General features: G+C 54.6%; 9 protein-coding genes across 9 annotated transcripts; 5 read left to right on the top strand and 4 right to left on the bottom strand.

Annotated features, from left to right (window-relative positions):
* Positions 1-396: 396 nt before the first annotated feature.
* Positions 397-1,108, bottom strand: VDBG_09063 (conserved hypothetical protein; the record flags this gene model as incomplete). Its single annotated transcript, XM_003000522.1, has 2 exons — positions 397-793; positions 867-1,108. The coding sequence occupies 2 exons, from the start codon at positions 1,106-1,108 to the stop codon at positions 397-399; spliced, it is 639 nt and encodes a 212-aa protein (XP_003000568.1).
* Positions 1,109-3,080: 1,972 nt separating this feature from the next.
* Positions 3,081-4,027, top strand: VDBG_09064 (conserved hypothetical protein; the record flags this gene model as incomplete). The annotated part of the gene is made up of 1 exon (XM_003000523.1): positions 3,081-4,027. The coding sequence occupies one exon, from the start codon at positions 3,081-3,083 to the stop codon at positions 3,849-3,851; it is 771 nt and encodes a 256-aa protein (XP_003000569.1).
* Positions 4,028-5,659: 1,632 nt separating this feature from the next.
* Positions 5,660-5,941, bottom strand: VDBG_09065 (conserved hypothetical protein; the record flags this gene model as incomplete). The annotated part of the gene is made up of 1 exon (XM_003000524.1): positions 5,660-5,941. One exon carries the CDS (start codon positions 5,939-5,941, stop codon positions 5,660-5,662), a length of 282 nt encoding a protein of 93 aa, XP_003000570.1.
* Positions 5,942-12,146: 6,205 nt separating this feature from the next.
* Positions 12,147-14,108, bottom strand: VDBG_09066 (taurine catabolism dioxygenase TauD; the record flags this gene model as incomplete). Its single annotated transcript, XM_003000525.1, has 2 exons — positions 12,147-13,890; positions 13,949-14,108. 2 exons carry the CDS (start codon positions 14,106-14,108, stop codon positions 12,869-12,871), a joined length of 1,182 nt encoding a protein of 393 aa, XP_003000571.1.
* Positions 14,109-14,587: 479 nt separating this feature from the next.
* VDBG_09067 (hypothetical protein) lies at positions 14,588-15,411 on the top strand (the record flags this gene model as incomplete). The annotated part of the gene is made up of 1 exon (XM_003000526.1): positions 14,588-15,411. One exon carries the CDS (start codon positions 15,119-15,121, stop codon positions 15,230-15,232), a length of 114 nt encoding a protein of 37 aa, XP_003000572.1.
* A 2,143-nt stretch (positions 15,412-17,554) lies between these two features.
* Positions 17,555-17,908, top strand: VDBG_09068 (predicted protein; the record flags this gene model as incomplete). Its single annotated transcript, XM_003000527.1, has 1 exon — positions 17,555-17,908. The coding sequence occupies one exon, from the start codon at positions 17,555-17,557 to the stop codon at positions 17,906-17,908; it is 354 nt and encodes a 117-aa protein (XP_003000573.1).
* Positions 17,909-18,623: 715 nt separating this feature from the next.
* On the top strand, positions 18,624-21,117 carry VDBG_09069 (conserved hypothetical protein; the record flags this gene model as incomplete). Its single annotated transcript, XM_003000528.1, has 4 exons — positions 18,624-19,445; positions 19,512-20,021; positions 20,203-20,731; positions 20,782-21,117. The coding sequence occupies 4 exons, from the start codon at positions 18,624-18,626 to the stop codon at positions 20,883-20,885; spliced, it is 1,965 nt and encodes a 654-aa protein (XP_003000574.1).
* A 2,903-nt stretch (positions 21,118-24,020) lies between these two features.
* Positions 24,021-24,526, top strand: VDBG_09070 (conserved hypothetical protein; the record flags this gene model as incomplete). Its single annotated transcript, XM_003000529.1, has 2 exons — positions 24,021-24,069; positions 24,264-24,526. The coding sequence occupies 2 exons, from the start codon at positions 24,021-24,023 to the stop codon at positions 24,524-24,526; spliced, it is 312 nt and encodes a 103-aa protein (XP_003000575.1).
* Positions 24,527-25,489: 963 nt separating this feature from the next.
* VDBG_09071 (translocation protein sec72) lies at positions 25,490-26,101 on the bottom strand (the record flags this gene model as incomplete). Its single annotated transcript, XM_003000530.1, has 1 exon — positions 25,490-26,101. The coding sequence occupies one exon, from the start codon at positions 26,099-26,101 to the stop codon at positions 25,490-25,492; it is 612 nt and encodes a 203-aa protein (XP_003000576.1).
* Between the last annotated feature and the right edge of the window lie 1,848 nt (positions 26,102-27,949).

Below are 27,949 nucleotides of genomic sequence, written 5' to 3' on the forward strand. Positions count from 1 at the left end.
CGTCATGCAGGGTTATTCGATCTAGCGTTCTGCAGTTGGTTCTCTGGCATCCAGGGCCAAGTCTCATTCCCAACAGTTTAGCCACGATGTCTTTCAGTGTTTTGTACATTCCAACAAACAGAACGAATCAACTCGTCCCAGACGGCACACCCACTCAGCAAGGGCTTGTCTCTGGTCCCACATGGGACAGTTTTACCACAGCTGTGCATCGATTGATACATGGGTTTTTCGTCGAGAAAAAAAAAGCTCACTCAGAAGCATTCAGAACGACACTCCCTGGATAGACACATCTCCGAACTCCCGATGCCAGCATCTTCCAAAGAAGAGAGGACTATTTCAGTCCCCTGATTTCTGAGCCACCAGCGTAATCAAGTCAAAAGCAGACCGGGCCGTTCACTAACAGGCCCGAGTCTTGTGTTTCTTCCCCACGTGTCCCTTCCCCGAGGACCCCGAGCTTCTATGCTTCCGTTGCCCAGCCGCCACCCCGACGAGACCCCTGTCAAGTTCCTCGTAGTGTGAGGACGCGACGCTGCTCGCGCTCGTAGACGAAGACGAAGTTCTCGAGCACTGCGATTTTGTAGGCGCTGTCGACGAGCCATACCCTGACGCCTCGGAACCGGCGGCTTCAAGCTCTGTTTCCTCTTCGCTGACGGGCGGGAACCCTCCGAGGAGGGAGAACGCCGACCCACGCCGGTGCGACGATCGCGGCGCCGGATGAAGCCGAACTTGCGGCTCGCCGTCCCCTTGCGCAATTCGGGGAATGTCATTCCGGGCGAGGTGGCGCATGTGGCAGCTGAAACCATGGCACGTCAGTCCTGGGCACGCATTCCTTTAATACTTCAGATGGGGAGTCAGGGATGGCTCACTGGATCTGCTGCATCTCTCGCAACATCCATGAGCACAAGGCTCCTGTCGATACGCTGCTCTTGGGACGTTGACTGGGTCGTCCGACGTCTTCCAGATGATGTTGGTGCACCACCCAAGCTTGTTGGATGTTTGCTGGCACTGGCAGCATGACCAACTTCCGCCCATGGCCTTGTAGTGGCAATTTTGTAATGCACAGTCTGTGTTTGATGGCTGCGCTGCAGCGTAGCTTAGGTGCGAGCATGGTGTCTCGATGCCAGTGTCGAGGTCGATGATAGCCGCTGGGCAATAATGCCAGTTGACCGAGGTGTGGGAGCAAGGGTGATGGCGAGGATGTCCATGACACATCTTGGCGGTTGTCGTGTGATTAACTTCTCGTCGGGTTGTAGGTAAGAGAAGCAAGTTCAGGATGACGCCGCTTCTGTACTTGCAGCCTGACGATAAATGAGGATGGTATACTGGTCAAGCAGCTGCTGCAGAACGTGCTAGAGGACTATGCCAACGAAGAGAATCTGCTACAAAACCGTTCAATTCTTTAACAGCGATCTCGACCAATCTTATAAAGAAATTGGTGGCCGAATAGTTCTGTAGAATGATTCTTCAAGACCGAAAGCATATCAGCTCAGATGGGCATTCTCGATCACTATTCCCATGATTGTCATCCTTCATCACAGATGAGGCCAATCCCCGGCCAAAACAACAGCCTCCTACACGCCCCCGACCTCATCTCAATATGCAAAGCACGCCAACCATCTCCGACATGATCGAGGAGGTAAGAGCCGATCTCGCTGTCTTTCCTCTCTCATCGAGTACAGTGCAGTTTTTCGCTCTGACGGGAATGATCTATGCAGGACCTAGTGGCCCAAGTTCCCTCCTCGATGCATCTCCTGGACCCAGCAGACCAGAAAGGCTATCAATGTCTCGGGTTTCGATATTGGCCTTGTGCGAAGACGTCCTCCACCCGGCGCTGCGCCGAAGGCCATTGAGAAACATGAGTGACCACAGTATCCGGGTCTCGTAGTTCACGTATCTAAAACATCTCCCCGCCTCCTCCCCAACTTCGGTAAGCAAATGGACCGTAAGCAGACAATCTTTGTGCGACGCACTTGGCGTCCGGACGTGGCTAGAGCTGAAGAGGAAAATGCTGACGCCCGCTCATCTGGAACCTCATCCCCGGTGGCTGCCCGCATCTTCCGTGCAACGTCGATATATTGTCCAACTGGCTAGTTCGCGGAGCGAAAGTGCGCGCTGTCACACAAGAGTGGAATCGTTTCTATGCCCTCAGTCAGCGGTTCAGTGTATTTTGAGAGTGAGCCGTTCGATCTTGAGACAAAGAGAGGACAGGCCTGGCTGGAGAGCTTCACCTATTATCGGCACTCAACGCCTCTAGCGACTTAAGTTAACGGTTGTAGATCCAGCGACACAAGCGACACTGGTCGATCTGTGGTCTGCTACCATGTCACCCCAGCAATACGATGGGCTAGCCAAGTGTGGATGATAGGGTGGAACGGTAGCCTTGCCAAGTCCAGTATGCTTGATACTTCTTGGTTCTGAATAATGTAGACTCGGCCGTTGACCATCAGCCCACATGGAGGCGTGGAGCTTTCGCTGCCGAATCAAATTCCGCCATGGGCCATATCCTCCATTTGCAACACAAGTGGTCAGCTGCGGGGAAGCGACATGCATCGGATGGGATCCTCGCCAATTTAGCGTCTAGTTCTTGCGTCTTGTTGACCAGCTTCCGGCGGTTCGCCTAGATTCCGCTGGACATGGATTGCAGTCACGAGTGAATTTTGGGAGGGTCGTCATTCGCGGCTGCATTGTTGTTATGAGCTTCCAGTAGATTGTTCAATGCTTGCACAGATTGCAAAAGACCTCAAGTTCCCATGATGTACAATCAACGTGATCGGGAGAAGAGAGAGAGAGAGAGGGCTAAGCTCAGCCGTCCGGTTCATGAAATTTGGCCAACTGAACCTTAAGTACTCAGCTGTGCTGGAGGGAGACGAGCGACTACTAGCTCACAATGTCAGCTCCAATGTGGCCTGACGTGAGATGACAGTGCTTACAGTGACGGTCTAAAAAGTTTTCCTTTATGAAGAGCATGGCCTCCTCCGCTCCTGGCTTTTCCGCAGTAAACATTTTGTTCAAAGCTGGAGCAGTCTTCGACAAGATCACAAACAACCTCTGAAAACTCCAATATCATACTCAACAGCACAATGTCCGTAATCGAAGGATACCAAGTTGGCGAAATCGCTGCTCAGGCTGCTTTTACCTCTGACATTATTCTGGCCAACGGCATTGATCTCACTACTGCCGTCAGTCAGCAAGAGTTTGCGCGTCGACAAATGGACACTCGGAAGGGCATGTACATCAAGTATGTACCCTACCAGCCTCACAGTGTCACCGGTCAGGCAGTTGTTGGCGGACGCTATCTATTCAACACCTGGGACGATGCCTTAGACTATGACGACTGGACGACGAACGTCTTAGAGACGGGCGACCCACCACAAAAGTTCTGGTCCTCAAACATATTTCAGAAGGTTGACCGTTGGATCTGGCGTGTTTCGGGTGCCTGCCAGTTCTTTTTGCCCGAAACTCATGGTTTCACCCGCTTTCAACGATGGGAGTACGACGGAGACAATGTCGAGGAAGAGCTTCAGGGCGTTTATCCGAGCCTCCGAAAAGCTTCCAAGGCTCGAGGAGCTGCAGGTATCTGGCTTCTCTACCAGCCAGACGCTAAGTTGATTGGAATTCTCACGATTATGAAGAAACCAGAGGTCTTGACCACTGAGTCTGTTCACGAAGCCTTGGAAGAACTCAAATCTCAGCCTTCGTTTGGCTCCCTCATCCCTTCGAATTTACGCCCTCGCCCTGTCTTCGATAATTCAGCCTTGATACTCGCGATGTGGCTTCCAGTTTCTCGTTCGGCAGGCGGTGCTAACCAAGAAACTCCTCTGGCACCTGTTCTACCATCAGTCACGGTTTGATTCCGCGTAGAGTATGGATTGATTGAGGCTCTTGAGATTATTAATGAATTGCCCGGGTTCGCCATTGGGAAAGAGATTGGACGTTGGCTATCACTACAAACCATTTCGTAGAATTCATGTGCCAAGCTTCCATTCTACGAAGTATCTTGTTCAATCTAGCAAATCTCTAGCAGTCCAAGGGGGCCGCAGTACAGGCCGAGCAGCAAATATGCTCACAGTGATACTCATTGCCCTCGCTGATCATAATGCAACTGCACCTGCCTTTCATGTTCCAGCCCTTGCCGCACCAGCAGCAGTTCCAGCACCTGTTCCGTGCTTCGTATGGGCATGTTTTTAGTGGGCACTGGAGGGTTGAGTGCGATTCCAAATCCTGAGGTGGCGCGTAGGGAACATTATGGTAGGTTACGTTTTTGCAAGTTCCGCGTCCGGTCGAGGAGATTTTCTTCGGTGCTGAGGCGCAGTAGTGAATTCGAGTGCAAACATGCTCGCATGGGAGTTTGTAGGTTGTTTGGTTGCACATGTTCGGAATATCATGAGTTTTCTGCAGAAAGATATCGGTGATAAGTAAATAAATGGTAGACTTCAGGTTACTGGGTATGTCATAGAGAAGACACCAGAAACGAATTAGCGTACCAGTTAGGTTTCTTTGAAGCGGTCTGAAAGTGTACAATGATTCATCCAGTAGAGCGGAAGCACTTGGTGTAGAACGCGGTCAAGCAAAGAAACGGATTGAGCATTCAGACGAGCCTGGTCTTCTTAAAAGGCAAACTAGATGGCTCAGGCTACCTGCGGTCAAGCACAATGCCACTTATCGTATTTCTCTTGAAAACACCTTGAACCAGCGACTCCGTAACCGTATGTGGTCCGGCTGTCGAATCAGATAATAGCTGATTCTGCTTCTGTCCTCCATTCTGAAAGAGCCCGAAATCTCTCGGTCAATGTGGCTAGCTAGTGCTTCGGGAAAACACCCTTCTGATGCTGTTTTTATCCAACAGAAGCAAATCGGATGCGGTAATATTGGGAAGAAAACGTGGCATACAACTGCCAAGTCTCAACTTTTGCATGCTTGGGTGGTGTCTGACTGATAAAGATGACCTGGGAGCTTACGAAAGTTGACGGAGCGATCACCACAGAGGAGGGTGCGCGAGCTATGGCCTGAAACGAGAGGGGCGAAGATTCATACGTTATTCGCCCAGGAAACGACATTGAGCTATCGAAATTTTTGCCTAACTATGACTTGCACAAACTGAATGTGTTGGGTTACTGGAAGTGCTTTTACGATGTAATTGGATGGCTTGTGTGGCGCCGTTGGTCGGCGACCTAGATGCCTCGACCAGCTGCTTCGGGCGAGTAAGACTTTGCAACACGCGAGGGGCTTTGTGTGACAGTTTCTCAGTTCAATATTCTTCCTCATCTAGAATTTCTTTTCGCTGTGTCTTGGCTGGTGTTGGCTGACAAGCCATCGCGTAGCAGCATATGAACAGCTTCTGATGCGTGAGCCCCTGAACCCCTGACTCAATCAGCTGCAGAGCCACTGATGGCTTCTACCTTACCTCCTGATTCTCATGTTGAGTAAACTAATCCTTGTCAGCTGAGATGTGCCGGATGAAGTTACTCTTTGAACCCTTGCATTGCTTAAAGCTGGCCTGACATTTGCCAAGCCCGGCTGCTTGACGCCGAGAGCCCTTTAAACTACCCATTGTTGCATCTTGACATACGATTTTCATACCCTCGAGAACCTCACTCTCGGGTATCTTGAGTGCAGCCTTCACAGGCTCGATGGTAGCAGAATGTGTCAGGACTCTTTCTCATCTTATGACCACACCATCGCAGCACATTGTTACCTCTCTGGCACTGGCAGCATGTCCAACGTCCTCCAAGATCCTGCAGGCGACAGGTGCCCGAACTACAGTCTGGTGACACAAGACACCCTGATGTAGCGCAGGGGTTCGAGTAGTCCACAGACTGGGCTTGGTCATAGAACGAGCAATCGCATGGAATTCCGTTCTTGCCTTCTGAGTCCCAGACTGCGTCGGGGCAGAATTCGTAGTGAACCACATAGTCGATAGCCCGGCGACAAGGGGAGACATGATGATGGTGAAGGTAGTAATAGGTGCACATGATCACGCTTTGGAGCGGCTTTTGCGGGACAGTTTCGTGCTGGCAATCTTGGAAACCGAGCCGCCGTTTTCGCGCCACGTTCGGTTACTCGGTCAAATATTGTTTCGGCCCCTGAATCGTCTTCAGGCCGGCTTCCAATAGGCGAGTACGTCGCGAAGACCTTTACAAAAACTGGATTTTGTTCTTGACGCCTTGAAAAGACGGATTTGAATTTTTGCCTTTGTTTTTCCATCAGGCTTACAGTGGCTTGAAGGGTGAAAGAAGTTGCCTCACCTGTAATTTTTTGAGCCGTGGCTTCAGTCGTACCTGAACTTGAGACCATGGGGTGGGTTTTTTCAGGGGCAATTATTATATCTGCTCCGCCGTAACCTTTTAGAAGCGTAGTCCGTACGAGCGTCGATTCTCGGAGATTGCTCGTGGCATGGGGAAGACGCTTGGTTTTATATCTTAATGCAATCATAGTATGGTTTCCTTGATACGAAGAAGGCTCAGTTAACTCTGTGAACCCTGAGAATCGGCAGCACTACAACATGAATACATTCCGACATTTCACGCTCCGGGGGATGGCGAGGTGGTCCAGCTGAAGGCCATCCCGAGTCTGTGATCGCGATCCGGAGCCCGATCTCCTTCCTCAAGCTGTTGCAACCATGCTCGGGCGGGCCACGCTGTTGACATCTGGTTGGCTTCGATAATTGGCCGCCATTGTCAAACTGAATGATGGTCTCCCATGCCGGCTCTGAGAGGGCTAGGGAAGCACGTGGCGTTCGCATGTTCGTGGACACTGCCTGTGTCAACACACCCGTATTCTTACATCCCCCGAGTCACAAACACATGGCCGAGACATGGATACACAGGGATAAGACATCTGACTCCGCTACCTCCGCTTCCTCGGCTGAGCTTGAGAGTGGAAAGCTCATGAAATCACATGATGGCTTGTGAGAGCATCGTTGCAGAGTGGCCATTTGCGAAGAAAACTGAGGCTAAAAATGCCAAAAGAAGAGCAATCGAAGGGATGGATCCCAATGTAAAGCTCTACTAGGCTTCTGGAAGGCGACACAGAGTGTATGTAGCGCCGGATCGCTGTTCATCCGATGATGTTTGTGCTCCTTACCGGTCATGGGGGAATGAGGTAGACCCGTTCCATGCCTTTCACGACACTGTTGAAGGATATCTTCGAGGTCGTCGTGAAAGGTAGAGTGGCTGCTTTGTCACATGTTTCCTAAGCTGGTGGACTTTAAACTTTTCCCGTCGCATGTCGATGTTCGAGCGCATGAATGCAGGAGGCCCTTCCGCAGTGCTAAACAGTATGTCTCATACAAATCACGCCAACGAAAACACTATTATTTCGAAAATTCTCATTATTGGCCGTCAGCTAACGTCAAAGGGCGAGAATGACGGGCTATGCAGTCAAACCGACCCTACTGCACCGCTGAAATACTGAAAAGGCGGCTTTCTACCAGACGTTTGAGCTTTGAAAAATGCGTTTTCGGTACTGGTACCACAGATGCCATTGCATGTCGGTTTCGTACAGAGAGCCATTTATAGCCCATGCGGAAAGTAGCTGAACCGCATTCGTGATACGCACGCGCCCGTATCCATCAATGCGGAATGGGGCCGACTATGCCGAGCATGTTTTTACGCAGCTATGCACTGTCATCTGTCCTTCAGAAGCAATTCAGGCCTAACTAACTCATCGGCGTCCAGGAGGGGCAGTAGTCAGCCGACATCAGGTTCCGCTTCGCAAGGTTGACTGACGTGAACCACTGCTGATGAGCGACTTCGCCGGTGGTCGCTGGCCTGGTGGGCTCCGAGGTGGCTAGACAGCACTACGGATAGCATACCTATGGCTTCCCAATCGGGATTGGAGATTGTGCAAAGGGGCTTCGCTTTAAGTTCGTTCATCGTATCGACAAACGGGCTCGAATTGGAGGCTATCCAGGCCGACTCCTGGCTGACAGCAGTGCGGTTCTTGCCATTGATCACGTCATTTCACGCAGAAACTGACAGATCCGGGCCAGATGGTTAAGTGGGTTCAGGGGTTTGAACAATCGTCCGTGCATGAATGGTCTGGACACCTGTGAGCCTGCTACTGGGCTGATGCTACGATTTTGCTATTGATTTCAGCTAACAAGGCTGAAACAGGCAAAACTTAGTAGCAAAAGCCATATATTGGTGAGCTTGAATTACACCCATGCACTACGATGACAAGTTGAAGCGTGAAGCTGATCGTTCGTCTGTAAGAATGACGGTTTTCCAATTCCCCAGCCCCCGACACTCGTCGTTTGGAATGGAGTCAAGCTTGAGCATAGAAAAACCTCGTTGACACGAATCAGCAGCTCGCCAGGGCTCGTGCATGGTTATGTCACAGAGACTGGCCAGCACCAATCTATGCCGGCGCATATGCGGGCGAACTGGCGGATGATGGAGAGGACAAAGCCGACGGCTTGAGGAGGTACTCAAATACGGCGTCTAGAGGCTACTAAACGAGGATGCAGTTGCATGATCTTGCAGCAGTTGAAACCTTCTGACAAGCAGGAAGTACACTTGTAGTTGACATGCAGCGTGCATGCGTCGATTCCGTAAACCGCAGGCCAACTGTTAGTTCCAAAGCGAGCGGTGGCTTGGTCCCCATGCAAAATATCTTGTTTCCGCGAACGCAACATGCGACACGCTGGCTAAACAGACGCCATGCGATTGTCTTTTGCGTATCTTGAGAAGTAGTCCTGGTAGGGTCAGTATGCGATTCAGTGCTGGTCAAAGTTCGAGGGGTGACAAATTCGGACCATGATCCGGCGGTTGGGGGACTACCCCGAACGCAGGTCTAGGGCTGGCTATTTTCTGGAAAGGAATACGTGCGGCATCAACACAGATAGCGGCCTTAAGGACTCTGAGCGAGCATACCCACAATAAAGCGTCATCCACTAGCACTGGTTGTGGTTAGAGATTTAGCAAAAGATAAGCTCGATGGACATGCTATGGATGTTCACGAGCTACAACTCGATCTTTGTAGTCCTTGGCCCTCTGTCTTGCGTGTTGCTGGAGGCCTTGAGCGAAAACTCAGCGGAGACAGGCCTACACCTCCACTCCAAAGCCTGTGGCTGGACCTATCGAAGCTACTGCTTACCAGACAAACAGCAGGCGCCGACAAATACGCCACAAGTCATTTTATTAACGCCGCCAACCCCATACCTCAGCTGTCACTATGCGGCAAGGGAGAGAGGGTAAAGAAATCCTCGAAGGGAGAAAGATGCGAGCCATCTGCGACATCACGTGGGGCGGGCCGACAACGGGCGGGATGAAGTAGAGGAATTCAAGTTGACAGCTATGCCGCTGCCACATGCCTCGAGAGCCTGTCAGACGACAATCTTTTTACCGTATCCACGTCAAACTTTATTATATATCATGTCATAATTAGACATGTGCAAACAATCAAAGACATTCTGGTGATTCACACCTGTACCTGTGCCAATCCCTGGGATGTATATATGACAGTCAGGTCTCACATTTCGCCGGCAACCAAAAAAAAAAATATGATCGTGTTGGTGAGAGATACTATGTACTCAGGCGAATCCAGCGGGGATCCTATGATCACCCAACCCATCTTCCAATCATGCCGGTAGGAAAGTGGTGGATGGACGCCAAGTTCGCTCCCCCGCCTGCGCGACATTCTCAGGCCAGTATTGAAACTCTTTGACCACATTGACGTTGCATCATAGTCCCACATGAGCGGACTGGCCAGTACCTGTGAATGGAACGCAAGACTTCCAATGCTTCCACCCCTGAGGACTCCCATCAATCTACTGGGTCGCTTAAAAGTCTCGCTCGTTGGATTATCTGTCGGGGTGAGACTTCAGTCAACGGTGATAGACTGGCGTATGCACGCTCAGCGAGCCTCCCTGCGATCGTGCCCACAAATCTTTTCATCCAACAGGCCTGCGCCGTGGAGAGTATGGCGACAACGCAGAAAGCCAGAGGGGCGCCGGGTGATATAACGGCTTGGCGGACACCTGAGTTCGCCCGAGACGAGCTCGGCCCGAAACGAGGAAAAGGCCGTGGTTGTCATGGTGGATTGTCAACCAGCTCATAAGGGGAACAAAGGGGGTCGCTAGTCTACTCAAGTAATGGCGCGGAAGCTTCATTTCCACGAGCCACTGTTGAGATGAGATGCGAGCGGAAACCTTCCTCGCTCTCGCTCCTGCTCCGCAAACGATCATATGGCCTACAAAGCTGAAAGTAGACAGACTTGACGAGGACCGAGAATTGGCGCCTGTCGGACTGCTCTCCCAAGCCGCGGCTGTCTCGAGTCTTCGCCCCTGACAGCCATGCTCTGACTCGTCTGTTGAGGAACGAACCTGATTGACGCTCATACGCAATGCTGCAGCTCCATTCGAATAAGAAGTGATGCTGATGACTCGCAGCTGCTCTTGTCCCACTCATCTTCTTCTGATAGGAAGGCACATGCCAATGGAAGCGTCCAGAGCCTGTCAAACTCGAAAGGGCGAGAGAGCCCACGTGAAGCGAACACTTTTCCAGACGTGGCAGCTCAACACTGGCCGTGCAGATGCAGATCAGCAGTCCAAACACCTCATCCTTGAGTTGAGCCCCTACGCAAGACAAAAGCACCCCCTTTCTGTGCGCCTCGTCGTGTGGTCTGGCGCTGGGAGGCGTCTGAAGGTCCGACGTTGCCGCCAATGAGAGGCCGGAATAGCCAAAATGATTCGAAATTGCAGAACCATCAGACAAGTTCATGATGGTCTCGTGAGGGGTATCACTGATAACAGAAAATCTTACAGACGAACAGCCAGTTGGTCATCGATGTAGGACTCACACGATGAGGAGGTTTACTTCAATCAAGGCACGCAACATCTAGCGCCCGTCCAGCCATCAAGGGAGACGTGGCATCGCAGCAGCATGACGCGTAATGAAAATCTTTGGAAAAGTGCCCAGGCATCAGCTTGCCATCAACCTTGATTGCTTCAGCTGATGTGGTCGAATTTGCTGCTCAACCCACATGAGTAGCGAGACATGGAGATGCAGCTCGAGTCACAATGCAACCATCTCCTCGTAGCAAGACAAAAAAAACTCAGTACCAACGCTTGAGCAATATGAATGTATGAACACCCGGCGATCACAACAGTACCTAACATCTCATGTTCCGAGTGCCATAGGTGAAGGCCCCTTCCAGTGCTTCTGGGATCGGAACACTCATCCAACCATACCTGCCTTTTCCCGTTTGCAGTCAAGCGTTTGGACCTTGTGCCACGCCATTCTGTTCCGCGGCCGCTCTCGCAACACCCCATGTCATCACAAATGGGGATTAGATCAAAACATACCACCGTGCGCCTGCCGTTGGTGATGCTCTTGACCGACAGTGCAAGCCAAGCTTCAGTCTCGCCTGGAGCTCCAAGACAGGTTTCATCGGCCGCGTTAGGTCACAGCCCGGATGGAAGACTCACAACGAAGCGAGTCGGTCGCCAGAGCCGAGAATTATGATGACGATGCCCTGCCATTCGGAACCCTCTCCATATCGACACAACACAAAGACGATTGGAGGCCAAGCCGGAGAGGGCCTTAGGAGAAAGCACAACCCAGCGTCAGGGGAGTCAGTCCACAACACCATCAGGCGAGATGACCCTCTGCAGCCCAGTGAAGACCAAAGACGCCCCTGGAAAGGGAGGGGGTCATCGCCCGGGCGGGCCAGCTGGAGCTGCCCTCCACTCCTAGCACACAATATCCCCGCCGGGTTATGGCGTCGCACCACAGCTTTGTCTGGTACATACCATTGTGTCTTTTCATGACACCAGGGCCCCATCAGCCGACTCATTAGCGATCACGCAAAGTGGACAGGAGTCCGGCAGTCAGTCCTGTCAACCCTCTGCAAGGTCCAATTACAATACGGAGGCATGGGAAAAGACTCGGTAGCTTTTCCAGGGAGATAGTGTCAGGCGCCTCCAATCGCGCCCCTCTCTCAGAGACAGCAGGGAGATTCACCGGTCTCCCTAGGGTATGAGTGCCCACAAGGCGCTACCAAACATTGACAAGTCCGTCGGCAGCCTGGTGAACAGACTCGTCCTTATAGGCTGTCACACTGGGCAACCCCCGCCCCTTCCGCGCATATGTCAAGTCTGCAAGGTCAGAGCTCGCATGCAGGAGCTTGATGCAAGTAGCTGGAGTGAATGTATGGAGGGGAGAAGTGGAGGGGGTGGGTTTCTTCAGCAGGCAGGGGATGCACATCATCACGTCGCTCACAGTCCACACCCATTCTGTGGAAAGCCCACCAATCGGTGAGTACTCTGGGCTCCTTGTCGGCAGTCAATGATGAGGATAGGTCCGAAAACAGATTTCTATGGCTCGAGGCGGGTTCATTTCTCTCTGATGTTATTTGATGGTCATTGTTGGGAGACCTTCCAGGCAGGGCTTCGTGGAACATGACAACCTTGGCACAATTACGGGTGCCGTCTCCGAGCCTGCTATAAGCACTTGACGGCAGTATCTCGCTTCATTGTAACTGTCAGATTTCGGGTATGACATACCCTAAACCTGCCTGAAACGAGGGCCGTCCCGCCTGTCATGGTCTGGATATAGATGCACACAGGTGCCCAAAATGGCATGAAGCGACATCATTCATCTGCTAGGACGGAGCCCAAGAGTCTGACAGCATTTACATGTGCAACAATGCGCCAATCGCAAGAAAGTACATTTCCACAAACCCATTTTTCAGCGCGACTGTATTTCTCAAGCGTCCTCCGCCATATGTGCATCCTACTAAGTTAATCAGTTCGTACCTGTTGAATACAGGGGGGGAACCTCGTCGTTGCTTTGAGGAAAGAGTGATTGAAAGTGAGACAAAATAGAGAGAGAGAGCAAAAGTAGAGTAGCTAAAGAAAGGAGCACCATCATTCCCCATCACTATCCTCAAGGACAAATGCAGCTGAACCGGCCGTATACTTTAGTGTAGGGTATACGTCCGTGGGTACCACGGGGAAGATTCGGTCAACTGGGTCATCGCCGTAGGCAGTCTGCCAAGGAACAGACATACTCGTAGGGATGGACCAGCCCAATTTGGAATTCCGCAGCCACAGTCTGACAAGGTGACGTGTGTGTAATTCAGTGTCTAAATATGCGTCCCGACTGTGCAAGAGCGCCCAGTTATTGATGAGGATGATATCTCCAGGCTGAGCTTCAATGCGGACTCGATTTCTGTGACAGGCTGCTTTCAAGGCGTCGAGTGCTGCCCTCTGATCAAAGCTCAGATCTGGGACCGGCACCTTATCTGAGCCACGGGGCGAGGACTGGGGTCCTAGCCGAGCTGGGTCAACGCTGACCAGTAGTCGTCCCTGATGGAACGTTAAGAGAGGCGCCTGGATGTATCGGCAGGGAGCTGCAGGCCATTCTGGTTCCAATAATGATCTGACCACGCAGGTAGTTCGGGCCTGTCTTTTAGAAATTTGGATCGGCCAATTGGGTTCCAGCAAGGTCTGAAGAGCGCCGGGGCAGGAAAGAAGATCGTTGAAGACCGATGACGCTGAAGAGACATATGTATTGCCTCCTTCAGCAGAGCAGCCGCGAACATGAAGAGCGATAATGTCTGTTCCCATGTCTGTGTGAAATGGCAATGAGGCGTTTGAGTGTATTCCATGCCTCTCTTTGCGAGGAACCTTCCATCCCTTGGATTCGGTAATGTGCGACAACATGTGTCCCTGCTTGTTCTGGAGGCCTCTTTGGTCACCTATGTAGGATGTAATGCCTAATAAGACAGTCACACTATCCTCGACAGAGTAGCATGAAGTGGCGCCGCGAAGCACACAGAAGCCAACACCCTCATGGATGGTATGCGCACATTGCTGAAGCTTGTCGACAACGCTCGAAGGCAAGGGGAATCGAGTGTGGTCAATTTCCTCAGGGTCGAGACCTAAGTCTTTACTCATCTGTGGTCAGCGAGACGAACCCGACCTTCATGACTGAACAGGGCTTACCGAGTAGGTACTCAAGAGCATTGTCAATATGGAGCCTGTCTTTCGCTAGATCAATAGTGTAGACTGATGGATCAGAAAAGCTGTCCTGGTGCCACGCCAGAGGTCCTCCAATGGGCTTTCGTTCGCGTGTGGGGGAAGTGAGAGCCGAAGAGATCGTCATGTTGATGACGATGGCCTTAGCCTAGTAATTCGAGACTGGTTTTGAAGCGCACGACTTGCCACCGGTCTGAGGCAGAATTTAAGAATGCGATTGAGGTCACTAAGGCCTCGAGAGGAGGTGAAGTAGGAATCCATGCTGAGGGCTCTCTATTTAAACAACTTGGGATGTTCAGGGCCTGGGCAGCGTGGCACACCGATGAATCGATTGTTTCGCCGCGGATGGTTCCCGCACGCCATGATGAGCTATAGCCCTGCAGAGGCGGAAAGAAGCGTTGTATCAAGGTTGCCGGGTACAAGCGAATCGAGGTGAAGGAGGGGGTTTCTCGCCCATTGTGGTGTAGTGGGATAGGACGGATGGGCAGCTGGTGTTCCCCGGCGAAAGATGGCGACAAGATCGCGGAAAAGACCCCCGGCCCTTGTCAGGAGTGACCATCGTCGGAGCTTAGCTCGGGAGGGGATGTGCGTGTGTTGTGGCCAGAATCTAAGCTGCTAGAGAGCAGAGGTCGAGGCCCGTCAGGAGAATCGTGGGTACGTGTGACGTGACGGAGCTTCGGAAGATGGGCCTGGCGACTAGGGTGCCATGGTATTTGTGGTCAATGTGCCATGTACAGGATGCGCGCCACTAGGCTTCCTACCAGGGGCGTTTGTCCGGACCAGTCCGTCGTCAATGGCTTGTGGACCCGCGTACTTTCGGGTGGCTGAAGTCGGCCAGGTTTAGTAAGTCGTCAGATCAGGATGACAGGCCGATTGACGATACGAAGGTGTCGTCGATATGATTTCGGCTGTTGCAATACGACCAGGATGGGACAAGGTAGGCATTGGAATGATGGGAAGGCCGTTCTTGGCCAACTGTCCGGCCGGCAATTGTCTAACACCATGTGTGGTTGAATTGGTTGTACTGTAGGTACATGATCATTTAGTGACTACATCACGGAAACGGCGCATCTCTTACAGCATTGTAGCTGAGGGCTCGCGGGTTTGGCGACCTGATGGTGGTGATTAGGGATGCCGATGCCAGATCGGAACGTTTCCCCCACTCCTACCGCGAGGCACAAGGTGGGGCCGTTGGGGCTTGATGGCGTTCTCGCCTCCAAGGGTGATCGTGGTGGCTCCATTTCGGGTTGAGAGAATCTGATGGATGATCTTTCACGCGGTTCCCCAACTTATCGTCTGGGAGCGATAGATCATCCAAGGTGAGTGAAGACCCCCCACGGGGAATCTGGAGTCAGGAATTGGCGGCCTAGACCAGGTCGAGGATCGCAGTGCTCTCTTGGGCTCCCGTGTCCCGGACCGACCACTGACTCGAACGAGTTCTCAATGCCGATGCTTTGATCCTGCAGGATGGGCATGTATATGAAGAAACTTAAACATGGTTTCGGGTGCGCCAACACTAGGGCCGGGCTAGCAGCCGATTGGGACCATGTACTCCTCTCGGTGAGCCCGCAAGAGGGACTGATGATAGTTAGAGTTTCAATGGTATCCATATGGCCTGTCAGATAACCCCTTCTGCCCCTGCATTGACAAGCTTGGCAGCCCACGCTCCATCCAGCGGCAGTCCAAGCCAGGTCGGTCACCAGTACATCAAATTTGTCTGACGCGTACAGCGAGCGAGCGCGCTTCTAGGCTCTGTGCGCGACACCCAACAGGGCGAAGAGGGCTGATGGCTCGAGGCTACAAATAACGCGCAAAGAGGTTGGGGTCTAGGATCGAGGGCCCAGGTTCTAGGCGATGATCAGGAACATCATAAACGCCAGAGGCTCCATGTTAAAGTGTTTCCCCTCGTGGCACGAAGACAGACGCCCATTCCAACTCCAGAACAGGGGTTTTCACAGGCGACAGCTGTGTAACAGCTGGCGATGTCGATAGCACTCTACACGTGACTGTGATTCCACTCACGTGCAGCTTTCATGTCAGCCTTGAGACCAGGCGCTGTGATGGTCCTGGGTCGCGAAATTGATGAGCGAGTATACTTGTGTGCAAGCGTCAGGCTGACTGGGCACTCTGAGCCGTCGAATAGGTGAAAAGGACACTGTGGGTAAGCTTTCACTCACAGAGTCGACTTCAACTCGCCACTTGGCAAGACAGCCTTTTATTGTGCGACTCACCTCACCTTCCTGGTTGGTACTGTTCGCTGCGTTCGCTCCGGCCTCGAGAGCCAGTTGACACCACCGTAGTCTTTCTCCTCTCCCTTCGACTTGTTCCTGACGATCGAGAGGCAATGTTGCAAGTGGAAATCAGATCTGCGAGAATCAGAACGATCACTCAACACGCGCAAAGTCAACAACGGCGCTTCACCGCTCCATACCTCGATTCGTGGGAAACGGCGGGAGCTTCATGAGGGTGAGCAGCTCAGTGAAAGTTGGCCAGCGTCAGCGGGGCGTGAGAGAAAAGAGGCAACTGGGTTGTTGCCCGGTCTGGCCTGGCCTGGCCCACCCCCGACTCCCCCGCTCAGCCCTCATCTCCCTTTTGCGCAGAGTCAAGCTGAAGGTGCGCGGGCGGTGCGGCCAGAGAAGGGGGGGAGTCAGCATCAGCGCAGGACAAATCTGTCATCGTCTTGGGGCCCATCCCCAAGTCTCATCATCAGCACTCAACTTGCGCGTCGTCGTTCGACATCTGAGCAAATCAGTGCATGCTCGCGCGCGCAACAGGTCGCCGGTCTGTTCGCCATCAGCGCAGGGCGCTCGTTTCCAGCTGTCCAGTTTTCCAAGCCGGTACACCGTCACCGGCCACGACAGGGTCGCCATCTAAGTTGATTTGCACGATTCCCCGATGCAGGTTGCAACCCCCCTCGCGACAGCTGAAAGACGGAGCCGGTCGAGGATGCCATCGGGCGCTTCACCAGGGGCATGGAACGGAAGACCTTTGGGAGCGCTGCCCGCAACCCTGGTGAGTGTGTACTTTTTTCTTAGTCGCGTTCCGTCCCGATGCCAGCTGCGCGTCGCGCGCCGACGGTCCCTCCTGTGTTGCAAGCGCAGCATTGCCTCCGTTCCCATTCCGACTGTCACAAATCAGGCATTGAGAGTGTCGACACAACAAAGGATCGCGCCGGCAGGAATACTGATCACACCCTACATTTCTGCACGGCAAGCTCCGTTGGTCGATCGATGGGCAGACGGGCGACAAACGGCGCGCACTGAACTCCCATCTCTGGCGGCGCAGCGCGTCCTGGTGGGCTGATGTATTGACGACCATTCCGCGACAGGCGCCCGTTCTGAAGAGGAAGCGTCGTACTGGTACAGCAGCAACAGCATCAGCAGCAACAGTAGCAGCGACTGCTCAGCTTGGCGTGGCAGACGCAAAAAGCTGGTTTTCAGGCCAGCACCAGCAGCACCAGCTATCCAGCCACCGAGCGCGGTTTTCGACCGGTGAGACGAGCAAAGGCGATGCGACCGTGGGGCTGCAATCACAGCAGGGATGGTGTCCTATAGGGTCGGACGACCAACAACAATGGTCGCATGCCGAACCTGCAAGGACTGCGACCATTGCTCCCAACAACAATGGGAATTGGGCCGGGAATCATGCTGGAAACAACGGTATTTCCGCCAGCGTTTCGCATCCCGCCAACGGCCAGTGGACGGCGATCAACCTGGATGCGGCCGGGGGTTTGTCAACGAGGCCACCATCGCCAAGAGCGCCGTCACCACCTTCAGAACAATCGCCATTGTCATGGAGCAAGGAGCCATGGGCATGTGCAGCGACGAGCTGCGAGACGGATCCGCCCTTGAAGCCAAGGCAGGAGCAGCCGATCATGACGATGGCACACGAGCCTTCTGGACATGCGGCAGGCGCACCTGGATCTGAGTTTGTGTCCGCATCACCGGCGGCATCTTGGCCACAAACGCAACACCACGGGATGGCTCCTTCTCCTCTGGTATTTTTCATGCCATCCGACGGAAGCAGGCACGAGCCCAGAACCATTGCCGGCACACATCACAGCGGCAGGCACGACTCATACAACGTCTCGAATCTTCCACACAGTTGGCAACGGCAACAGGAACAAAAATTTGTCACCGCCGTCAGAGCCAGCCCCGACTGGGTGCCCAGTGCTCTTGCCCACCAGGCTGTGGTACGCCACGACCTCACCTCTCCATCACGAACCGTCAGCTCCTTCCCTGCTGACCGGCCTCCCCGGGCTCACCGGTCTCCTTCCGAGTGGGGCGCTAGTAGTGCACCTGTCTCTGGCCTGGTGCCCGCCTCGAACTCCGCTTACACGGCAGGATCGACCCAGGCGATCCCGGCAACCACTGCGCTGGGTCCGACCGACCCTTGCGCACCCGGACGACAGCCGCAGCCCAACCATAGCCGCCCCCAAGAACTATGGCCGCTCAAGGACGGGGACCAGGGACGAGCAGTCGCCCATGCACACAACCACCATCTCGGCCACAACCACAATCACGACCATGACCGTGTTGGCGGTGTCGCCAACCGACCCCTGGCCTCGGATCAAAGCCGCCCGGCCTCTCACTACCACTACCATGGCCTGCCTGCCAGCCCTGTCGTATGCCCTGACTGGTCCATGGACGTCGAGGACCCGGCATCTTGGGCCTCGTCTGTCGAGTCGGCTGCTCCCCACGCCCTCCAACACGTTCGGGGTTTGACTCGACACGGCCAGCGGTTTGCTTCCGGCTCTAGCTCCATCACCGGCGATTCGTCCACACCCACAGCCCTGGGACTGGTGACGACACGGTGCCAGCCCGCTTATCCACGTCCATCCCCTGCCGTGCCCCCTGCGGCGTTGGCGACCAGCGGTGAGCAGCCGTGGTTTTTCTCGCCGTTCCTACAAGACCAGACTGATCTGCTGGGCCTTGACCAGCAAATCTTCCGTTCCCCGATCGCGGACAGCCTGTCTCTCGACGAGAGTCACGGCCACCCTCAGCACCAGCTCACCCATCCCACTCCTAGCAACACCATGACCCTGATCTCACTTGACGGCACACGCGCGAGAGATGGCGTCTCCATCCGGCAGAGCGAGCAACAGGCAGCTGCGTTGGACTGGAGCGGCTCGTCCCTGGCGTCCGTCGAACATGTCGGCAACGTACCGGTACATGGGCCCACCTTTGGACCTGCGAACCCACCAACGACCAACGACAACTGGGTGGATGAGTTTCCATACATGGTCAAGCCAGAAGAGGCTCCTCTCGAGTATAGAGATATGCATTTCCGGATCGCTTTGGCGCCAGCAAATGATGATGACAATGATCCCGACGCTGCCGAAGACCCGGATGCCAACCACGCAGACAAGAAGTCTAGAGGTTGTTTCGACGATGAGAAGCGAAAACAGACGGCGGACACTCGAAGACGAAAGGCATGTGTTCGATGCCGAACCCAGCGGATACGAGTAAGAACCGTTCAGGCCCAAGGCGCCAATTGCAGCACACGATACAAGACTGACCAACCGTGACAGTGTGTCGAGAACCCCAACGATCCTCATGGCGACTGCATGACCTGTCTCAGTGTTGATACAACTTCGCGGAAGACAACCCGGCCCGTTCATTGCATGCGCTCCAAACTGACCGATATTATATTGTACCGTCCGGCAGGCTCCTTAAATTACACCCAGCGCTGGGACGGATCACGAGTGACTGATGTCAACGATTGGGATGGCCCGTTGATTCAACACATCGACATGATGCAGGATATTTGCCCCGTCGGCTTCCCAATCCGGCTGCAAGTACGCAAATTTCACCCTCGAGAAGGCGACAGAGTCCATCGCGAATGGTACACAGCCAGCAAAGCAAGACGACACGAGATTGCCCCGTACGCTCTGGCAAACCTCTCCAAAACCGTACAATACTTCAAGGATTACGTCTCGGAACATGCTGAACAGGCCTGGCGACAGTACTGGAAGCGGAAAGGACAAGACGACATCATCTCGCGGCACTATAGCGAGGCCATGGCGCACACCCACTCTTCGGTGAGTATCCACGAGCAAGTTCACTTCGTCTGCGTGCAAGTTGGTTGACCTAGCCACAGGATCTACCTCCTCAGGAACGAGAGCTTCTCGAGAATGTTTTCAAGCTTTGGTTCGCTACTCGTACGTGTCCATTCCTCTGTCTGCCGTTCCCTTATCTCCCCGGCTCGCCCCTAACGTCCAGCCAGAAATCACGCTTGGGTCTTCTTGGATTTCCAGTGAGGACAAACTCGGCATCATGCCTGAAACGGACCCGGCATATCCCCAACCTAACAAGGCCCCCACTCCCAAGATGGTCGTTGCCCAGTTTGACAGGCTGAATCCCATCTACGTGCTGCGGCAGCTGCGTGCCAAGGTACTCAAAGGGCTGGAAAAACTCACGCAGTCGCCTCGGCGCGAGCCGTTTTTCACAGTTTACATGACTACATACATTCTGCTCCATGTGGTCACTTTGACCTGTCAAGACCGTCACGGCTACGCAAAGCGTCACAACAATCGACTTCGCTACGACATGCCCCCTTTTATCGAAAATCTACAGCATGGCGCCGTTCTTATGCTCTGTCATTGGGATTACTACAAGGGCCGCAGCAATGCCAAGGGCGAGGACAAGGCGCTCACCCTCGAAGAGATTCTCGAGAATGGAAGTGTGTCGCCGTCACAACGAACACTGATTCTCGACTCAGAAAGGCGTGTGACGCGGTTGAAAGCCGAGGGTATGTCTTGGACACTGCCTGGACACGAACACAGACTCACTCTTTAATAGGCAAGATTGGGACCGAGGATTACGAGAACCCGTATTTTTGGATCAGCCAAATGTTCGACAAGTCTTGGTCCCCAGGTCAGGTCTGGCAGGCAAAGCACTACTAACTAGCCAAGTGGAGCTTCTGTCGAGGTATGAGATGATGATAGAAGGCGAATAACATGGTGTACCTGCTTTCATGACGATCCATTTTTCCATCGCATATCCCATCGCATATGAGTCTTTTCCAGCTTTGTCTTTCTTCATCGACGCACTCTATCGACACAGCACGGCCATTTGTACCCTAACACTGCGTCCATTAAGGCGAGAGATGGTTGTGGTTCATGGTGATTGTACTACCACTATGTACGGGCGGGCCAGTGCGGGTGTCAGGAGCATGGAGGCGTATTCGGAAAATGTTGGCAGCAACATTGTATCCTAAATGGCGACGTAACTGTGGGCAGGACGAGGACATTTGCTGAAAGGTAGTGTTGCATTGAATTATCGACAATGACTGGTGGCATATGGAGGAAGCGAGGATCATCGTGGCGGTAATAGTGGTCCCACAAGGGCCAGGGTCCGGTATCTCCCTTGGTAGGCTGACTGAGATGACCACGGCGACCTCTCGGAGGCTAGAGACGGTAGCCGTGGTGTGCGTTAGTGCGGAAGAAATGGCCTGATGGAGACATGACGAGCTGACGAGCACAACCGACCTATGGCAGCACCACAATTCAAGGGGAACGGTCGGGTCGGTAGCCATGGACTATGCTGTCCGATCTCGCACTTTGGCCCCTCTGTGACTCTCAGTCCTCACCTCCAGGCAGCCACGTTATCAGTGGTTTCGTGGTGCTAGGCCAGCCGAGTGCTACCTGACTCTACTTCTCTTGGTGACCCCGACAGTCGCCTACGACCACATGGCAGAAGGGCATGGTGGCCACCCTTACAACCTACCGCGGCGCATGAGGGATGCGGCTTCGCCACGTCGCAGCATGCAGCGCCCAGGGGGCGCCGCTAGCCGTTTCCCCTCTCCCCTCTCCCTTCCCCCCCCCCCCCCGGGCTGCACCAGACCAGACCAGACCAGACAGGCCAGTCACCTATCCTGCATTGGCGGTCGAGGGGGATGCATTCCCGTCCTGCGCGGCGAGAGCTTGTTCTTGTCGTCCTTTTCGGTTCTCTGCTGTGAAACTTTGATGCTACCCTCTCTGCAGTTTCTCAAGGGGTTTTCTGTGCTGGTTCCGAAGTTTGTTTTGTTTCGCTTTGCCGTCATGTATGCTGCGGAGCGAGGAGGACACAGGCGCACGTTGTTTTTCACCCAAGGTCCAAACCGAGCCCATGATCGCTCTGACACGGGCGGAGCCCACAGACTGGTGGGCGGCACGCTTCGAAGGAGGGACGTGGGAGGAGGGGGCGGGCCAAAAGGGCTGCTAGACCGTCAGCACATGTGCCCCGTAGACCAGTAGCGCGGTGTGAAGGAAGGCGGGCAGCGAGAACAGAGGAGAGCGTTGGATGCGTGTCGCGTGGAAAGATCCGCCCGTCAGCTGCCGATCCCATTGGGAACCACATGTACGTAGGTAGGTACAAGGACACTCGCATCGCGGCGGGCAAAGGGGGGACAGACACCACGCGTGGCCGAGCGACGGCCCTGGTTTCTCTCTTTGTCAGTGCCTGCATCGAGACTAGAAAGGCGAGGGGGTGGTGGTGGTCGGGGTGGAACGGCAACGGCAGCTTTTCCTTCGTCCATCAAGCAAAAAGGAGAGTGAGGGGGGCCCCGACAGAGGAACACGACGCGGGTTTCTAGATTGCGTGTCTTTGACAGGCGCTGGGGGTGCGTCGTTGACTTGGGCTGAAACAGATCGTCATGGGCGAAATGAGAAGTTCGGTTCTTCTTTTTTTTTTGGTTGTTTTTATTCATTTTCCCTGTCGTTCTCTGACATTGTATGCTTTTTCTTAAGCTTCTGGCAAAGTGAAGGAAAATTACCCTGGCAGATGGGGGTTAGGAGGGGATGGCAAGCAGACTGTAGGGTGTGCTACTTGGCTTCGTGTCGGATGGCCAGTTTGTTGGGTCGTGACACGAGGTGATCTGCATATGACTCCCACCCTGGGACAAAAAAAAAAAAAGGTACAAACCAGCCAGGACAGAACCTCGGCTTGACCGACAGCAGATTAGATGCCCAGAGAGGCACCTCAACACGCGAACCACATGGGATGTGACGGTATGATGGATGACGATGCATGGGAGAGGAACGACGTACGCGGTGCATGCAGCAGCGGCGGCGGCGCCTCCCCAGCTAGCAGTTCCTCGTTCTGTCCTGCCCTGTTCCTCGTCTTGCCTGTGGTGCCTCTCGACTCACCTCTCAACTGCCTGCTGCAACAGACACGCGCTGTTCCAAGCTGTCACAGTGATAGAACGGTACCCAGACTCCTCGTGGCGCGGATTGGAGGGCTGCCGGTGCCTACAGGGGGGGAGGGGCGAGAGAGCGAGAGAGTCCGCCGACCGCACTCTGGGCTGCCAGGGCGGGCTTAGGGGCCGAACTGGGGCCTGAAGGGGGGCCCTGTGGCTTAGGCCTTGCGCGCTGGGATTGGCCTGGACCCGCGCGAGTCCCCTTCAGAAGCCTGTCCCAGACAGCCAGACAGGGCAGAAGAGTGTGTGGTGGTGACGGTGACCGGGGGTCATGGCTGTCGAGGTCCGCCTAGACGTTTGAGATGGGAGATCCCAGGTGCCTCCTTCCTCCCTTTCGTCCACTTACTCTCCCCAAGACACGCATTCCTTCCGCTCGTGGTCCTGCACCTGCCTGCGCCTGCTCCTGGTCCTGCTCGTGAACCACGCGGCACGTACCTTCTTCCCCTCGTCCCTTGTCGTCCCCTGCGATACTTCCCTCCTTCATAATCAACTGAACCGAACCAAACCAATCGCCCCCCCCCTTTCGTCTTGCCCCTTTCGCAACTCCCCTTTGCTCAAGCCTCCCCATTTCCGAACGCGATCGATCCCCTCCGACCGACCGACGCTCGAAATCAGAAACACACACGGCTCTTCTTATCATCGAGCCTGACGACAAGACAAAGACGACGGCCCCCCAATTTCCGACAAGGCCCCCCCCCCTCCCCCTCGCCTCGCCTCTAAACCTTCAACTCAAACCCCCCCGTCACATCGTCTGTCTCCGCTCTTGTCTGCCCAGCAGCCGGTTTGACCAAGATCGCTTCTTGACAAGGACCACACTTTTTTATTCCTCACACCTGCGCACCGTCGTCATACTCCCGCCAACATGCCTGCCTCCCTGGAATCCGCCCGGCCCATCATGGCGCCCTCGGTATGTCACCCTGATTCATCATGAGGGCCTTTCCTTCCTCTTCATCCCCGGTCCTGTCCAGCTGCTCTTCGTCACGCGCACATATACAATCGTCATCCACCACAGCCAACGATTCCATTTCCACATTGTCTCTGCCATTGCCGTTGTTTCCCTTCTTCCTCTGACACACGCCCAGGCCCGCACCTCCGTCCGCTACAGCACGTACAGCATGGCACCCACCGTCCCTGACCACCGACTCGGCCCACGCCGAGCTGCGCGACATCGAGTCCGGCCTCGACCGCATGGAGAACAAGGCCCTGACGTCCCAACGTGTCGAGCTGTCCGAGGAGAAGAGCGCCAACCTCAGCAAGCTCGCCCTCGGCGCCAAGCTCGAGCGCGCCCTCGACAGGCGCATGAGCAGCCAGGACGCCGTCATGCGCCGACCCCCCGCCGCGAAGCTGAGCGAGAAGCAGGCCATCTAAGGTGCCGCAGACGAGCAACGCCACGACACTCTATTCCTTTTCTCTTTTTTTTCCCCAATCAGCATGGGTTTCTTTGCATGAAGAAAACGTGGGGTCGAGGCCGTGGACGAATACGAATGATACCTTGAATACAGCGGCCGTACAGCGACGGACTGAAACGATTTTCAATGGCGTGGAGAGAGAGCTAGCGAGAGGGAGAGAGAGAGAGAGAGAGAGAGAGAGAGACAGGAGGCTCAGAAAGCGGCAGAAGAGGCTCAGCAACGCCGACTGCGTCAAAACCTGAGTGAATCGGAGTCGAGAGCTGAAGAGATGGTCCCGTGAACAAGGCGGCTTGTCAGGCAAACGATATAGGACATGCCGTGTTGCGCTCAGTCAATTCGCGGGAGATAATAGACTCGGAGGGCGGACCGTAGAGGAGGTATGATGCTCCGCGCGTCTCGGATTCGTGGGCGCCGTATACTGGCTGGCAGACAGTCGCGGCGATGTTCGGTCCTCAGCATACCGGAAAGGGTGGTCAGAGGCATGGTTTATTGGCACTCGTCATTACATTGGGTTACTCAGCTGGCCACGGGGTCTTGATTTCAAAAAAAAAATTCTACACCTGAAGCTACCATGAGCCTTGCTGTTCTGAAGTGTTTGTCTGACTGTCCGTGAAAAGAACGAAAAAAAAGTGCAACGCGACTGCCGTTTCAAACCATGCTTCATCGTCCGCAGTGAACGGCCATTCGTCCGTCTCTCGAGGTATCTCATGCACCCCCCAATTGCGAAAACTGATCCTATCCGATACAAAAAAACGAATTAGAAAACTCCTGCTCTCCCAGGCCCGACATTGCCGAGCGGACGGTGCCTCCTGGCTCGCTCAGCGTTCGTGCTCATCCGGCTCCTGAGTCTCTTGCTCCGTCTGACAGCCACACGCACTCCGTGGGTGGCGAGGTACTGCATCGCCTCGAAAGCATCAACCACCTAAGCCTTGACGCCCTTGGCGATGCGCGTCTCGATGTCCCTCAGCAGCGCGACGAGCTCGGCCTCCTCGCCCTCCATGCCGAGGCCGCGGCGCACCCACTCGCGCGCCTCCTCGAGGCGGCCCATCTCCTGCAGGCAGCGGCCGCGGCGCCACCAGCCCTTGGCGTTGCCGACCTTGCGCGCCTCGACGCTCGCCTCGGCGTCGACGCTGCCCTCGGCCCACTGCGTCAGCGCCATGTGCGCCTGCGCGCGGTTGGCGTAGAGCCCGGCGACCTCCTCGCGCACGAGCTGGTTGGGCTCCCACGGCGGCCGCTGCAGCGCCATCTGGATGCCGAGCGTGTAGAACTTGATGGCCTCGGGGAACTTGCCCTTGCGGAACTCGCCGTTGCCGCTGTCGCGCAGCTTGGCCACGCCGGCGCTGCGCTTCGGGTTCACGGGCACCGGCGGCGGCGGGATGCCGTGCGGCGTCTCGAGGCCCAGCAGCGTCCGGTGCAGCGTGTTCAGCGCCTCGAGCTCCGTCGTCAGCGCGCGGTTCGAGCTCGCTGACGAGATGGCCTTGGACTGCGCGTCCATCTGCAGCGGCAGGGCGTCAAAGTGTGTGAGGGCCGACATGGTGGGCTGGCGAGAGGGGGGGGGGTTTCCTCTTCTTTGGTGTGTATGTGTGTGTGTGTGTGTGTCTGATGGGAATGCAATCGGATGGTCGGTAGGCGTCAGAGAGGTTTTGCTTCTTTATCGTGCCCGCTGCCGTAATCGTGTGCTGCGTTTGCAAGAGCTGGGTGTAGCTGTCGAGTCGTGATCGTCCCGTCTGGTATCCCTCCGCCGTGGGTCGTCGTGTCACTCGAGGTGTCTCGATAAAGGACACTTTTCGGAAAGAGCTGCCTTATCGGGCGCGGGAAGCGTCATCACGTGCCGATAAGATGTACCTTGTGAGAGTGGGGGAGGCTCAGCCGTCAGTGTCAGTGGTCTCACATGGAAACCACATCTCCGCCGGGCTGAGGGGGCAAAACATCCGTCTCACTGTCATTTTCCACGCAATTGAACTTGTCCGTCTTGCTTTTGTATCTACACGGCCGAGCTAAACGGCCCGACCGTGTGTGCCTTCTTGAAACGACACATCATGCGGTCCACAGAACGCTGAGCTGCCGTTTCTTGGCCAGACCCTCGAATAGTTTCAGCGTCTACCGTCGCTGATTATTATGGTCGAATGGTTCGTCCCATCGTGGTTATGAGAATCCCACAGGGATTGTTGGAGGAATGGATGTAGCAGAGGGCTGCAGACGCCTCGACTCGTGCTGTTGTCTCTGAACGTAGGGCGTATCTTGAATATTGAGCGCCTCGGTAGATGCAGCGCATGTAGCAGATCCGAGATCATTCTTTGGGAACCGATCAGACCCCCCGCAGAGTTCCCTACCTATCTTTATTATCAGGATTCACGACATGAGACGTCGTGGCTATTGCAGGAACCTTCCGAGAGATGTCGTGAAGCAATGAACATAGGCCAGGCAATGAGCCCAATCTACTCTTCATATCACAGGTGCGAGGACTGTAGTGTACAACCTGAGGAGAGCCGTGGGACGGTAGCCGAGCATCAATGACTGTGATCGACATCAGCGTGCACATATAACCGGCCTGCCGCTACAAGTGCCGTCGTGGGGATGGCGGCAATGTCTGAGATTCGACGACGATCCGGTGGGCGATGAGACTACCAGTGCACTCGTGCTCACAACAATAACGTCCGCGGTCATGCAAGGCTGACAGTGGTTCTTCCTGCCACGAGCAGGGGGGGTAGCACATGGGCTATGAGGCGAGATCGACTGCCAAGATTCCTTCAAGCGATGCGTACTGCCGGTATTCCTTCTCCTACTCCATGCTCAAATCACCTGGACCCGGACATACCATTTTATGCGCGACCTGCGCTCGGTAGCAGAGATTAGCCAACTCAAGGTCGCCTAACGGAGTATCGTTCGATGCCGTGATCGGAACAGAAACGGTCGCATGACGCGACCCGGATTCAACCAGCTTCATTTTAGGAATCCCTCTCGTGTGGAGCAAGTGACTCATGAGTCAATGAGGAGATTTGACCCGAAGTCTGTCAAAAATCATCGCATTGGCAACTGAACACATGCGGCCGCACATAGCGGCCGCTCAACCGGCTTTCGCGATTGGCATGTCTACATTTCAGACTGCCAGCATTTAAAAGAGACCTCATAGATCCAAAATACAGCAGGCATTCAAATCGTGATATAGGACGTCACTCTTAATGGTATTGAAGCTTGGGCCTGATGGGCACGACATGGCGCGGACCACAGATACCCAAAACTGCGAATGGAGCCACATTAAAATGGAAACACCAAAAACCATACAACATCAGGGATTCGCTGGTGGTCACCCACCCAACTACTAGTCCGACCCTTACTGGCTTATCTATGGGAGAGCGGACGGGATCCCGAGTTCTCCAGT

The sequence above is a fragment of the Verticillium alfalfae genome, genomic scaffold (assembly GCF_000150825.1).
Source record: "Verticillium alfalfae VaMs.102 supercont1.14 genomic scaffold, whole genome shotgun sequence".
Classification (NCBI taxonomy): domain Eukaryota; kingdom Fungi; phylum Ascomycota; class Sordariomycetes; order Glomerellales; family Plectosphaerellaceae; genus Verticillium; species Verticillium alfalfae.